Genomic DNA, 15,097 nt, shown 5'->3' with positions numbered 1-15,097 from the left:
AGCACTAGCAGCTGTCTATGATTGTCTTTTCGCCATAAAAGTGCCATAATTTTTTTCCTGATAAGTGTTTTACGATTAATACTCTTAGTACTTAAGAAGAAAGATAATTTATTTTGTTTCTGCTACTAACTTTTAAAACGTTAATCTCGTATATAACGCCTCGCGACTGTTAATCTTAGTACCTAAACGTTCATTTGCAAGACCGTCTGCCTGTACTTCCATTCTTGCCTTCGAATTTCCCTCATGTTTCCCTCTTTTTCGTTACGCTTCGCATATGAGCAAGAATGTAATAAATATACTCCCCATAAAGGAAGGAACGGTGTGGAATTTTACGACACAGAGTGTTTTACAAGGTGAAATGGATGAAGATTTGAGAACATTTTTTCTTGTGCGTCTGAACTAAATGTATGCCTTTGTGCAAGCCGTAAGTTGCCGGTTTATGCGGCTGCCGGTAGAGGTCTCGCTTTAAAGCTCGCTCGCTCGCTCGCTAGTATATTGGCCATTGTGCTTCGAGACAAGACTGTCCAAAAGACGATTTGGGTTCTCCATTCGAATGGTTGCGTTTAAGTTAGAGCTGTGCGGCATTACACCTCCTACTGGTCATAGCATTTGACAATGGCAGGAGCAATTTCAAGACACAGGTCACCACTGTGACGTAGCACGCATTCAGCAGAGTTTTGCATATAGTCCACATAACTCGTCGCGCTAGCCGAGTCTTAGCCATTCATCATGTGGCTTATGGACGCGTTTTGTTACCCCGTTTATTTTTCAACCAATGGATTCCATCGCAACAAGCCCTTCATTATGGTGAAAACACATGTAGGGTTATGCGTCTCAGTGTGGAGATGGAAGAAAGAAGTATAGTCTCATATTTGGTGTTCAGTGATGAACGTACGTTCAATTTCAGTGGCAACGTGAACCGTCAAAGCATAAAAATACGGAAAACATAGCTGTCAGATACCAAATTCCTGCATAAAGCGACTTCCAAAGCTTCATGCGTTTTACGTCGTTTATCGGGAAAAAAAGATTTGCGAATCGTTCATTTATTGCGGACATATTGGAGACATGGATTCTTCCTCAGTTCTGAGAGCATGTCCAAAAGAATGCAGCCCCTCCACATTGGTAACTGCATCTAGGAGCATTTCTTAACAATGAGCTCCCTCAAAGATGGGTGGACCCTAAGAATAGTACGGATTTCACATTGCACCATTGGCCTCTGTAACGATTAGTTATTTAAAGTAAGAATGTAAATGTGCTTCAGACTACGTCACTAGCGCATATGATAAATTCCATGTGAAATATGTGAATCATATGTTTGAAGAAAAAAACTGATGTACAAATTATTCTTGCTTCAGTTCTCGCGCTTTGCTTCTTGTTCGCTCTCTGGAACAGACGTGCAGAGTAAGAGGTTCTGTATTTTATTTTGTAACATACTTAATAACGGGAAATGCCCTTTCTTTCATTCGTTTCCGACATTTTTATGATGCTGTCCTACTAACTGTTAACCGTTGATATGTATCTATCTAATAAGCCTCTGGAAGTGGACGTTGGCTGCCGGGGTGGCCGAGCGGTTCTAGGCGCTACAGTCTGGAAGCGCTCGGCCGCTACGGTCGCAGGTTCGAATCCTGTCTCGGGCATGGATGTGTGTGATGTCCTTAGGTTAGTTAGGTTTGAGTAGTTCTAAGTTCTAGGCGACCTATGACCTCAGAAGTTAAGTCCCACAGTGCTCAGAGCCATTTGAACGAGTGGCTGGCATTGTCAAAGCTTCACCCTCCATTGCCGGAGGTGAACTGGAGCCGAGCTGCTGCTCTCATCTGTTGCTTTCCCCTCTTTGGGGAAGTGTGAGGGGGAGTCTGTAGCCTTTCGGCTTTTACTCCCCTGTGAACGTGTGTGTGTGATCTTTCTATAGTTTTTGGTGTCTGTGATTTGTGATGATTGTTGTGAGTGTGTCTGGTACTTGCCTGAGGTAGGCGAGAAGTTTGGTGTTATATGGGCAGGAACAGGATGATGGATTGGGTGTTGGGATTTTCTCTTCGACTTAGTCGTCGAAGATCGTCATAGGAGCCGATTGCAGATTGGGGCAGGTGGAGAAATCGGCCGTGGCAGAGCACGCACTGAATGAGACCGACCACGTAATAAAATTCGCCGACACGGAAGTTCTGGCTGTAGAGAAGCACTATCACACGCGCTTGTTCAGAGAAGCTGTAGAAATACAAAAACACGCGAACAGTTTGAACAAGAAAGAGGAAGGCCTTAAGGTACACGGATCCTGGCTTCCCGTACTGCAGCGAACGACCGTCGCAGGTAGCAAGAGGATAACCGCACCGGAAATGACCGCGGAGAAGCCCTCGGACGTTGGCGCGCCAGGTACCTTTAGTCTGCGGCCGCGAGCTCGGCTCCAGTTCACCACCGGCAATGGAGGGTGAATCTTTGACAATGCCAGCCAGTCGTGCTGGCGAAACGTCAGAAAAATCATTAGATGAACGTCGGCCGAAGAACCCGAGACAGAAGCCAATAGGCAGTTTGTCAACAAGTGGCCACGAAAGCCTTAACAATTTTGTATCAGACTCAGTCAAAATTATGCACTATGTGATCGAAAGTATCCGGACACCCCCTGAAACATACGTATTTCGTATTAAGAGCATTGTGCTGCCATCTACTGCCAGGTACTCCATATCAGCTACCTCAGTAGTCATTAGACATCGTGAGAGAGCAGAATGGGGCGCTCCGCGGAACTCCCGGACTTCGAATGTGATCAGGTGATTGTGTGTCACTTGTCATACGTGTGTACGCGAGATATCCACACTCCTTAACATCCCTAGGTCCACTGTTACCAATGTGATAATGAAGTGGAAACGTGGAGGGACACGTACAGCACAAAAGCGTACAGGCCGACCTCCTCTGTTGATTGACAGAGACCGCCGACAGTTGAAGAGGCTCGTAATGTGTAATAGGCAGACATCTATCCAGACCATCACACGGGAATTCCAAACTGCAACAGGATCCACTGCAAGTACTATGACAGCTAGGAGGGAGGTGAGTAAACTTGGATTTCATGGTCGAACGGCTGCTCATAATCCACGCATCAAGCCGGTAAATGCCAAACGACGCCTCGCTTGGTGTAAGGAGCATAAACATTGGACGATTGAACAGTGAAAAAACGTTGAGTGGAGTGACGAATCACGGTAAAGAAAATGGCGGGGTGTGGGATTGGCGAATGACCGGTGAACGTCATCTGCCAGTGTGTGTAATGACATCAGTAAAATTATGAGGCGGTGGTGTTATGGTGTAGCCGTGTGTTTCATCGAGGGGGCCTGCACCCCGTGCTGTTTTGTGTGCCACTATCACAGCACAGGCCTACATTGATGTTGTAAGCACCTTCTTGGTTCAAATGGTTCAAATGGCTCTGAGCACTATGCGACTTAACTTCCGAGGTCATCAGTCGCCTAGAACTTAGAACTAATTAAACCTAACTAACCTAAGGACATCACACACATCCATGTCCGAGGCAGGATTCGAACCTGCGACCGTAGCAGTCGCTCGGTTCCAGACTGTAGCGCCTAGAACCGCACGGCCACTCCAGCCGGCGCACCTTCTTGCTTCCCACTGTTGAAGAGCAATTCGGGGATGGCGACGGCATGTTTCAACACGATCGAACACCTATTTATAATGAACAGCCAGTGGTTACACGACAATAACATCCCTGTAATGGACTGGCCTGCACAGAGTCCTGACCTCAATCCTATAGAACACCTGTGGTATGTTTTGGAACGCCAACTTCATGCCGGGCCTCACCGACCGACATTGGTACCTCTCCTCAGTGCAGCACGCTGTGAAGGATGGGTTACCATTCCCTAAGAAATTTTCCAGCACCTGATTGAACGTATGCCTGTGAAAGTGGAAACTGTCATCACGACTAAGGGTGTGCCAACACCATATTGATACCGATGGAGGGCGCCACGAACTTGTAAGTCATATTTAGACAGATGTTCGGATACTTTTGATCACATAGTGTAACAATCCAATGAAAGATGAAAATGAAAAAGGATTTATTTTAGAGGTCACTGCTGAAGAATGGAAAAATACTTTACCGCTACCAAACCACCTCTCAGGAAAATAAATGTTTAATTTATATCTGAGCTCAACATGTTTTGTTTCTACAAGCTGTAAATAAAAACGCATCTGTCTTACAGAAATCTTGTGTATTCGTCCTATAAACTTATTCCTGTTATCATTTTTCACATTTGCCAGTAATTTGTGGAAAATTTGGTTATGAATATTTTTAAACAAACGCTAAGGTGGCTTGGAAGTTGCGCCCATAATTATTTCTTAGGATAAAAAAAAAAGGAAACAGTGAAAATCAGAAAGATGTACACTCGACAGCAAAAAAAAAAAGGGTCACACCTGAATTACAACGTGTTGACTGCACCTGAATGTATGCAACCAACATAGAATATCTGTGTCGCACATCGTCGCAGCCCTCCACAGTACAGTCATTGTAAGATACCCAATGGGTACCGCTAGAGACTACTAGAGAAGATGGTCTTTATGACAGTCTGTCCAGATGTAAAGTAACACCATGATAGTACAGAAGAGATCAGACAGTCCTTAACGTTTGTAAACTGAACTTAATTACAATAAGTGACATTTCAAGCATTATGGGACAACTAATTTTGTCACATAAATCGTTCAGTAATCCTTAAGCACAATTAAATATTTGAGACAGTATATGGATTTATAAAGTTGTATGGCAAGTTCTTTGCTGTCTAAAAGGTTTACCCAACACATGCTGAACGTCGTTCAACGTTCAACGGGGAGTGGTTTCGCATCAACTTTATGTAATACTAAGCAGTTAGTAGAAAACTTGATTAACGGCGGCAAGCACTCTACGGAAATAGCAACACGAACAGCGAATCACAAGTAATATCATTGTTCACATTACTCATCAACAGTTACTTCTACACAAAGTTGTACTTTAAATGACATGGCCAACCTCTTCGTTCTGGATCCGGATGCAAACCGAGAACGTAAAGCCATTGTTAACCAAGCAAAGCTTTGTGCCTTATCGAGACTCGATCACTAGGCAGAAAGAGACGTCAAATATTGACGTTTGCACCAGTGTCAGTTATCAATTCTCAACTTGAACGTAAATGAAGATAATGTTTGTACTAAATCAGGAACCCTAACATGACAATTACCTCGAAAGACGTTGTATATTGTTGCATTGTCAAGGAACAAAGGATGCACATGTTTAAAATTGAAATGCCATCATGTAATGCTGGTGTCAAGGATGCGAACCCAGCACCTAATCTGATTGTTGAATAAGTACGTAAAATCAGAATGTAGATATCACAGTTTGTCACCAGTAGCGAGTCTGGAACCTTAAATGACGACTGAAGTTGTATTTCCTGACTGGAATTCGAACTTGGCGCCTACCGCCGTCGTCGTATAACCAGGAACAGACGAGAAATGTCCAATGTTGGTCCACCATTAGCGAGATGTACGCACGTTTAACTAGAAATAAGACGACGATAACGTCTATTCTGACTGAGAGTCGAACGCCGCACATATGGTTATGAAGACACGTTAACAATCAAATTCTTATTCAGTAGTAGCTAGGAGTAGCATTTTTAGTTGCAAACCTTAAGGCCTTTCTCATCCCTAGTAACGTGTTGCTTAATATCTGCGATATCATGGTGTTAATTTACAAGTGGATTGACTGGCGTCAAGAGCAATGTTCTCTAGTAGTCGTGCATCATTGAAATGGAAATGAAGTGCCTCAGCAGAAAGTAATTTCCGTCGTGCAGCACGTATTGTTTCCGAGGCACTGAGTACATGTTATATGGGCACAAAACCTGTGTTATATACTACGTATATACTGTTATTTGGAGAATCTGCTGCCAGACCTGTTTACTTTTACATTCCACTTAGTTGTCGTGGTTGAACACACGTTTTCTTAAGGCTACATAGTATAATGCAGAGCGCTTACAAGAAACAGTAGTTTCCTGCGTCATGCTATTGCTAGCTAGGTGAAATATTTTGTCGTAGCTATGTTTAAAATGAATGTATTTTTGAACATATTGTTCGTCAAATGTTTGAATGAATCGTCAACTGTAGGTGTACCTGCACATGTTATAGCATAATAGCTGTAGCTGCGTTAGTTTATACTACAGACTTGGGTAGGTTAGGTGTAACTTTTGATCCTTCAAGGGGTGATCGTGGCCATGCGGCCCGGGTCTGTACTAGCCGCGGCTCGCGAGCTACGGGCCAGCCAGGATGGCCGAGGCGAGACGGAAGGGAGCGAGCTGGCGGTGGCGTTGATGGGTCAACAGCCCGGGACGAGCCAACACGGCTGCGCCGCAAGCCTCTTCCTCTGCCGCTCCGTTTGACGTAAATATGTTTACCTCCTCTCCTGGCATCAGTATAAGAGCGGCAAGCAGAAATACACATCAGGCTGTCTGCCGTAATGGCTCACTGGAGATGTCTATTTGAGATAGAGTCGTCGCTCTCATTGAAGAAGGAGGATGTTCCATCAGAGAAGCTGGCAGACGGTATGGCGTACCACATACCAATGCAACGAGATGGTGGAGGATCTGCCTTGAAAGAGGCACCACCAACAGGGCTCCTGGCTCAGGCAGGAAGAGAGTGAGCTCACAGCAGGAAGACAGGGACCTAGTGTCTAGGAGCAGAGAAAATCCCTTTCTGAACGCGAAACAGTTGCGGCGGGAGACCAACTTCCTCGGCTCGAGTGACACGATTCGATGAAGGCTGAGGCACGCTGGACTGCATGCACGACGATCCGCCGTGAAATAAGAGCTCAGCGAAGACAACGTTTTATACCGGCTAGCATTTGCGGAGCTCCATCTGAGGGCGTCGTGGGACAACGTCATTTTAACTGATGAGAAGGTGTTTTCCACCAGTAACGATGGTCCACGAATCGTTTACAGGCCGCAAGGGACTCGCCATCGACGAGAATATGTAACCATGACGAGAAGAAGTGGCCGGCTATCTGTTACCTGCTGGGTTTGATTTCTGCGAGAGGGGCGGGAATTCTTCACATGATAGAAGGAACTCTGGACAGCGTGCTGTATGTCCACATATTGGAAAATGTGATGTATCCGTGAGTGCGAATGCTGTACGCAGAAGGGGACGCCACATTGCAAGAGGACCATTCTCCTATTCACAAGTCTGCATCTGTTCAGCAGCGGCTCTCCACGATTGGCGTCAACGTCATGGACTGGCCGCCACGGGCGGCTGATATGAACCCCATGGAAAACATGTGGGCTGAGGTCGCCAGAACATTAACAGTGAAGTGGCCACGAAACCAACCAACTACTGCGGACGCTCTTTGGAACTGTGTCCTGGAAGCCTAGGAGGAAGTTGCTTCTTCAGGCTGTTACGTCCGACGGCTTATACATTCTATGCGAAGACGCATGATAGAAGTACAAAAAATGAAGGATTCTGTATAAAATGTTTTGTGTCTTCTTTTTCGTCATTTTTCCTCAATGGAAGCTAGTGGAAGATCGCGTGGCAACAGCAAAGATACAATATGGGTTAGTTTTCCTTTGAGTTGCCTTTCTAATTCAAGTGGGTTTCTTTTGAATATACAGTTTGTTAAATATTCTATTTTGATTTCATTTATACCCTGTCTAGATACTTACAAACTAATCAGCGTAGATGGATTCTGTCACAGTAGTTTTTGTTATTTCAAATATATCTCTCTCTTCCCCACCATCCATGAATACAACCTCCGTCCTCCACACAATAGGCAATATATTATATTTACTCGTTGTTAATATCCCCTCTATTTTCTCTCACACTCTCTCTGACACTATCACCGCAAGTGCCCTTCTATTCCACTCCCCCAAAACTTTATAAACAAATCTAGCGGTTTCCATTGACGCTACATTTTCTCTTTTAATTGCTACTGTCTTTACTCTCTATCATTCCTCTCAACACCTATGAAACCGTATTCTTTGATCTCCCCTTCCCTATAACACATTCTTCGTTCTGAAAACAGTCCTTCCTTATCTCTCGGTCTTAAAATAAAACGAACTGTGGCAACATATAAGTAAGCAATACTTTGAAAGCATTTCACGCTTGTATTTTGAACTTCTGCACTTCTATTCATTCCCAGATCCCGCCCTCCTTCCTGTTACCCTTCCCTTGACATCTGCATCTACATCTAAATGAATACCCTACATTTCATAATTATGTGCATGGCAGGGGGTTCTGTGGTCTGGTGGATTAATCTTGTATTGATGTGTAAAACGTGTAGGTTCACATCTCACGTCAGGTGTAGATTTTTAACACACAGTAACTGTCCTTCACCCCTAGCAACGCCAAGTGCAGAATGCCAGTAAGTTCCGTAGTTCAATATCCGCGGTAAAGATAACATCCCTTCGCTGCCGGCTGGGGCAGAGCGGCATTCGTTTGAGCTGTGACAGATGGAGAAACCCCGGAAGGCAGAGACTCTGTCACCAGCACGCCGTCGTAAACTAGAAAACGTATTTCATTTAATGAATCCATGGCAATGTAAGTTCACAAGTCTCTTACTTTATTTGAAACTGAGACGTTGAAAATTGTGGTGCTGGACTGGGACTCGAATTCGATTTCACTGTGTTCCCCAAGATTGCCAACTCTTCTAGGCCTCCTCGAAAGGCTCCTATCTGATTTCGAATCCTGGTCAGCACAAAATATTCATTGTTTCATTTCAAGCCCTAGCATCTGCACTCCGAACTACTTGTGAAAAATAGTTGCATTTTCAACGTCTCTTCGTGCGTTGTCAGCTGTAACGTGTTCGTTTCAACTCACAGTCACATCATGAGCTTTTTATCACGACATTACAAGATCAAACGTTTCCTTACATCTTTTCAAGTTCAAACATTCCTCTCCATCCTACTGGCAAAAACGGATTTGGGTTTGACGTTGTGTTCGTTGTGATTACCAACGAAGATATGTTGTGGATTCAACTTCTAGCCAGCAGAGTATTATCCATCACGTCATTGAAAGTACAAACATGCCATTCCTAGCTATTATTGGAAAAGAATTTGATTGTTAAAGTGTCTTCAAGACCAAGTGTGCGGGGTTTGAATTCCATTCTGCACAGAACTTTTCGACGCATGATGTCTAGCTATACATGCGCACATCTCGCTACTGGTGAATCAACAATAGCTATTTATCGTCTGTTCCTGGCTAGAAAAAAATGGTTCAAATCGCTCTGAGCACTATAGGACTTAACTTCTGAGGTCATCAGTCCCCTAGAACCACTTGAACCTAACTAAGGACATCACATACATCCATGCCCGAGGCAGGATTCGAACATGTGACTGTAGCAGTCGCGCGGTTCCAGAATGTAGCGCGTAGAGCCGCTCGGCCACTCCGGCCGGCGTCCTGGCTAGAAAACGACGGCACTAGATGCTGGGTTCGAATCCCAGTCAGGCGAAAACAATTCTATCGTCATTTAAGGTTACAACATCTCGCTATTGGTGAAAATATTTGATATTTAACTTCTGATTTTACGTACTTTATTAACAATCCGATTAGTTGCTGGGTTCGCATCCCTGTCACAAGCTTTACATGATGGCATTTAAATTTTAAACATGAGCATACCTTGTTCCTTGTGAAAGACACCATATTAAACGTCGTTGGGGGTAGTTTCCAGGTAGGTAACTGTTATGACAGGATTCCCAATTCAGTACAAACATTCTCGTCATTTATTTTCAAGATCTGAATTGATAACTGATATTAGTGCAAACGTCTACACGTCTCTTTATGCCTAGAGATCGGGTCTCAATAAGGAACAAACAAAGCTTAGTTTAGTTAGCAATGGCTATAGGTGCTGGGTTTGAATCCAGGTCCAGAACGACGATGTTGGTCATGTGATTTAAAATTCAAATTTGTGTACACGTAGCTGTTGATGTGTTACGAGAACAATGATATTACTGGTTATTCGCTGTTAATGTTGAGATTTCTGTAGAGTGCTTGTGGCCGTTAATCGCGTTTTTTACTGTTTCGTTCAATATCCAATTTCCAGAGCCACTCGCCGTTGAGCGACGTTCAGCACGTGGATGGAAAATCTTTTCGAGAGCGAAAAACTTTTTTCCAATTGCCGTTCAGCTTTGTAACTCCACATATTGTCTCAAGTATTTAATTTTGACAATGAATTACTGTACAATAATGTACAATAATCCGTTTTCTCAGAACTTTTGGAATGTCACTTGTTGTAATTAAGGTTAGTTTATGAGTGTTATGGGGTGTCTCATCGCTAAGAAGGTGTTTTCTAATATGTTTTATATGACGATATTAGTTGATGCTTAGACTGCCTGCCATAAAGACCTTTGGTCTCTAGTAGTCTCCTGCAGTACCCATTGTGTGCAGTCAAATGACTGTACCCCACGGGGTTTTGGTGTTTAGAGGACCTGCAACGCATATAAGTTATGTTGGTTGTATTCGGCAGTGACCCACTTTTTTTGCTGTCAAGTCTACAACTTTTAAATTACCTGTTTCGTATAACATGTTCCATCTGCAAGGTGTTCGCAAATCACTTTGCAGTTATTTCTAACTGAGCAGAAATTTTACATATTCTGTTTTTTTCTTTTTTAGTTTGTGAACATGACAATTTTACCTTCCGAAAAATTACCTGCCACTAAGGACCACCCTAGTGAAGATGTGTTTAGAGCGTAGTCTTACGAAATATTAACGGTACCCTGTGAATAAAAATATAATAATGGTTCAACTCTGCAGAATAAAAGAAACTATAACTGTTATAACTCGTGTATTCACTCGTAAATGAAATGAGGTGACGTTTCTACAGGGTGACGACGTGCTGGTGACAGTGCAGCAGGGCACACTTAGAGGGACCACGGCCACGAGCGTCTACAACGCGTCCTACACGGCATTCCTGGGCATCCCCTATGCTCAGCCTCCACTCGGGGAGCTGCGCTTCCAGGTGAGTACTCACTGTGTGAACGACACAGTAAGTAATGATCATATAAATTAGATGTTCCAGAGACATATTAAGTCTCATCTTTATCTATGATAGAGAATACATGCCAAAGCAATGAATTAAAATTTTTTACCAAGGCCGGGATTTGAACCCACATCTTCTGCTCACTATTAAAATGTACTAAGCACTGTTAGTTCCTGACTCTGTGGCTAACACAGCTGCACCGATTATCTTGGAATTTTCGTTCATTGTTTCGGCCTGTATTCGTTACCATGGATGAAGTTGAGACTTAACATGTCTCTGCAACATATAATTTATATGAGTAATATTTTACATACGCCTGAGGTACAGGCAGGAGTGTCCCCATTGCGTTAAATGGGAAGGTGCTATTCCAACGTTGGAGAGTCTCTGCGGTTCTGATACGAATTAAGAAGGGGAACATCGACATGGACTGAGGCGAGAATTGGAGTTTGTGATGGGGAGGGAGACATACTAGGCCATGTTAATCCTTGCAGTTATTCACTCACAGTGTCATACTCGTGCCGTGGTTAGCGCATCTGTCTAGTGAGTAGGAGTCCCAGGTTTGTATTCTGGCCTTGGTACAAATTTTAATTCACTGTTTCGGCATGCTTTCATTATCATGGGCATAGTAAGTGATACTCAACAAATCTGCCTGCGGGTGACCTCTGTTTCCAGATGCGTCCCAAAAAAGTCAGCCTATTAGCTTTGAGCGTCCTGATTATTTTGATGACACTCGATCTGCACCTATATCCATTTACAACTTAACAATACTCGAAGGAAACTCTAAAATGACAATAGAAACGACAGCAGACTACATGGGTACGTACGGCTGGTACTTCTTCAGTTTCTTCACATGAAATCTATGTTCCGACAACTCTCCTAGGTTACTCTTCAGTAGAAGTAAACATAACGCTGATATTTCACAGTGTTTAGCTAACAGTGAACACTAGAAGATCCCAGCAGGTTGGTCAACATGTCGTTTGTGTAAGAAGGGGTCTACCTAACAAACTTTTCTGGTACTTACAAAAATACTTTATGTGGGAATATCTGCTATAAATCCTCTTACTCAAGTTCTGGGGCTAAACTCATTAATTTTTTCTTCTAACGTCACGTTCACGAACCACTGAATCTATTTTTATCACCCGATTGTATAATATTGAATAATCCCTATAGAGGTATCTAGTCAGGTACCCTCAATAAATTATTAGCGTAACGGATAAGCAGGATGTATTAAAACATGTGCGTAGTGGTAGGCGCGGTCGCAGAGAACGGCCTTGATTTCATTTCAATAAGACCACTTCATTCTCTTTTTTAGAGCACACTTATTTAAGTCACGTCGATGGTTTGAGACTTTCGTGTGAAAACGAATCTGGACTGAACGGTGGGCTGAAATCAATAAAAGAATGAGATCATTATCACAAAGAGTGGCAGTTTATTTGAGAAAAATGAAAAACCGCATAATTCCCAGTGAGGCTCGAGCTCTCAGGGTTAGGTATAAATTTAATTATTTATGTAGATGGTAATAATAATTTCATGTGTCTCAGTGGACTACTACAAATGCCTTTTCGTTGAGTTGCATGTCTCTGATCTACACCAGTTATCCAGCGAGGGAGAAAGGGACCTGCAGTTCAACGTGAAATCCGCACTACGTGTTCTCTCTGGTGTGTCCTCACATCGTTGAGAGTTGAAGCCTAGGCTAAAACGAAGACTGAAAAATGCGTCGTCCGAGCGAGATGAGAGCTTCCTAGCTTCCTTCAGATACTTTCGAAATATCTTGAAGTACTTAAATCTTCCTCTCAAAATGAACTAAAATTTGTATGTTCTCCTAAATCTCAAACTTTCTTCTTCTAACTGTAAGTGATGACATATTTGTAGTTTGACAGATGAACTGAAAGTGCTCTAGTTTGTAACTGAATAACGGGAACTTAAAAATCTTGCATGACAGTCTAGTTTGTCAGTCTTCTCAACAGTGACTTATTCATGTGTACTAAATATACGTATAAAGGGTTTCTCGCCATGGCCTTCACATTCCCGGCTAATGTAACTTGAATAAATGTCTTGCGTAAATAAATGCGTAGATACATATACAAGCACTCACACGTACACACAAACATACACACACACACACACACACACACACACACATTGTGCTGATTGCTTGCTTGGTCATTAATTGTTATCTTCAGTAACGTAGTATCCACTTTGTCTTTCCGAATTAAAGGATCACGCTCAAATTTATAACGGATAGGGCGTATCGTTCTGACTATTTGATCAGGTCTGCTGAACTCATCGTTTACTATACCTTCCTGCGATTTCTGTTATATTACTTTGTTATACTTAAGATATTTGCGAAGTTCTCTTTATACTGTTTGACGCCGGCAGCCTTTGACGCTGTATCGTGAGGTACGTGAAGTCTTCTTCAATTTTTTCTTCGTCGTGTAGAATATAGTAAACTGTTTGTCCTTTTAATCAGTTTACCGAAATCCTTTTGAGCTTAGCATATGGCACGGCATCCGGACTGGGGAAGTTTGCTGGTGTTGTGGTATCTGGGGGTATTCGAGTACGGCAGCTGAATAAAGCACCATATCTGTCTGATCTTGTCACAAGCGAAAGTCTGGCTTTCACTATCTCATAGGATGCACGTGTTGCACATACATTAATTAGCTAATTGAATGGAATATAGTATGACATTTGTTGCTCACGTTGGATAGCAATTTTTGTGCGTAGATAGTATCCCAAATAACACACCAGTTATGATCCTTGTCTTTTTCTTCTATATTTCTCATGGGCTTGGATTCTACCAGAATTTTATAAATTTACTTCTCCACCTATATTTGCTTTGCCGGAATCCTTGTTCCAACGTAACTGTATTCTCCAAGGAAGCGCCTGAAATGGTAGAGATCACGTGAAACGTGATTAACATCAAACGGAACATTTACGTGAGGAGGTGATATTTAATTGACCAGGTATACAACGAGCACTCTTCGGAGAATAGTTATACTCAATTGTATGTCTGTTAAAAGAAAGAGTTTATGCCTTTTTGCGTACGTCCCTGTGGTTCAACCCACCGTTCCGCATGGGGAAGTCAGCGTATCATATTCGTCTTCAAAGATATTTCCTCTGGCTACAAACTGGCCAATGGCGGACAACAACTTTTCTAGTGTGCCGCTGGGAATTGGTAACACTTTCGGAACATAGTCTAAGTTGGATATGATATAGGTAGGTACCAGTACATGTTTTTCTAATGTATCTAATTTCCTCACGCTTTAAGCCGTAAGCATGATATAATTTTGTTGAATATTTCTCTATTATTTATGTCAGTAGTGTTCTGTATCCTTTTCCTTAATTCTACCCTCAATTTCATTCTAGAAAGGTCTTTTAATTGTGTATGGTCTTACAGAGCTATGCCGGGTCCGATATTTTTTAATCCGTATATTTTCCAGTTCAGTTGGCACTAGATGCAGCTTCATATTTCTGTATTGTTTCAGGTGGAGACTCTATTTCTTCTGTGTTCATGGCAACAAATCCACAATCATCTGCGTAACCGCGACACACAAAGTTCCGTCCATTGATAGTCAAAATTTGTAGCTGTTTCCTCTGTATAGTAAGCAGTGGTTCGATAGTAATGGAAAATGATACCATGATAGCAACTGAACTGACTAAACTTACTGAACTGTCAATATTAATAGAGCCACTGAGGTGACCATTAAATAAAATCCTTGAATACTGTTTCTGAACATATTTTGTATTATTCAGGTGCACTGGTGCGGGAATCTTGTTTCATGCAGTATGTGAAAAAGGAACTGATGGCTCATCCTATCGAAGGTATTTTCTAATTATAACGTTACGACGGTGCATTTCATCCTCCAAGACTACTCTTTGATATTATATCGCTATGGCTCGTTAGTGTGTGGTAAATTGATCTGCCTCTGTCAACACTTGTTTGGCATTTTCCAGTAATCTTATTCATGACTGTCTTCAGCCTTTCGCTTACTACATGGACGAATATTTTATAATCGCTACTGAACAGCGTAATAGGTCAAAAATTCTTGAGGGTGTTACTGCACTGTTTTTTAGGTTGTAAGGCTACAGTCCCATGTTCAAATTCTGGTGGAATGGAGTTGTTTG

The 15,097-nt window shown here is 42.6% G+C and overlaps 1 protein-coding gene across 1 annotated transcript in view; it reads left to right on the top strand.

Annotated features, from left to right (window-relative positions):
- Positions 1–15,097, top strand: part of LOC124607325 (cholinesterase-like) — a 93,684-nt gene that overhangs the window by 880 nt on the left and 77,707 nt on the right. Inside the window, exon 2 of the mRNA XM_047139626.1 lies at positions 10,817–10,951. Coding sequence (XP_046995582.1) covers positions 10,817–10,951 — 135 coding nt within the window. The remainder of the gene's footprint in view (positions 1–10,816; positions 10,952–15,097) is intronic.

The sequence above is a fragment of the Schistocerca americana genome, chromosome 3, assembly GCF_021461395.2.
Source record: "Schistocerca americana isolate TAMUIC-IGC-003095 chromosome 3, iqSchAmer2.1, whole genome shotgun sequence".
Lineage (NCBI taxonomy): Eukaryota > Metazoa > Arthropoda > Insecta > Orthoptera > Acrididae > Schistocerca > Schistocerca americana.
The sequence above is the reverse complement of the archived record's forward strand: the minus strand, read 5'-3'. Positions and strand labels throughout refer to the sequence as shown.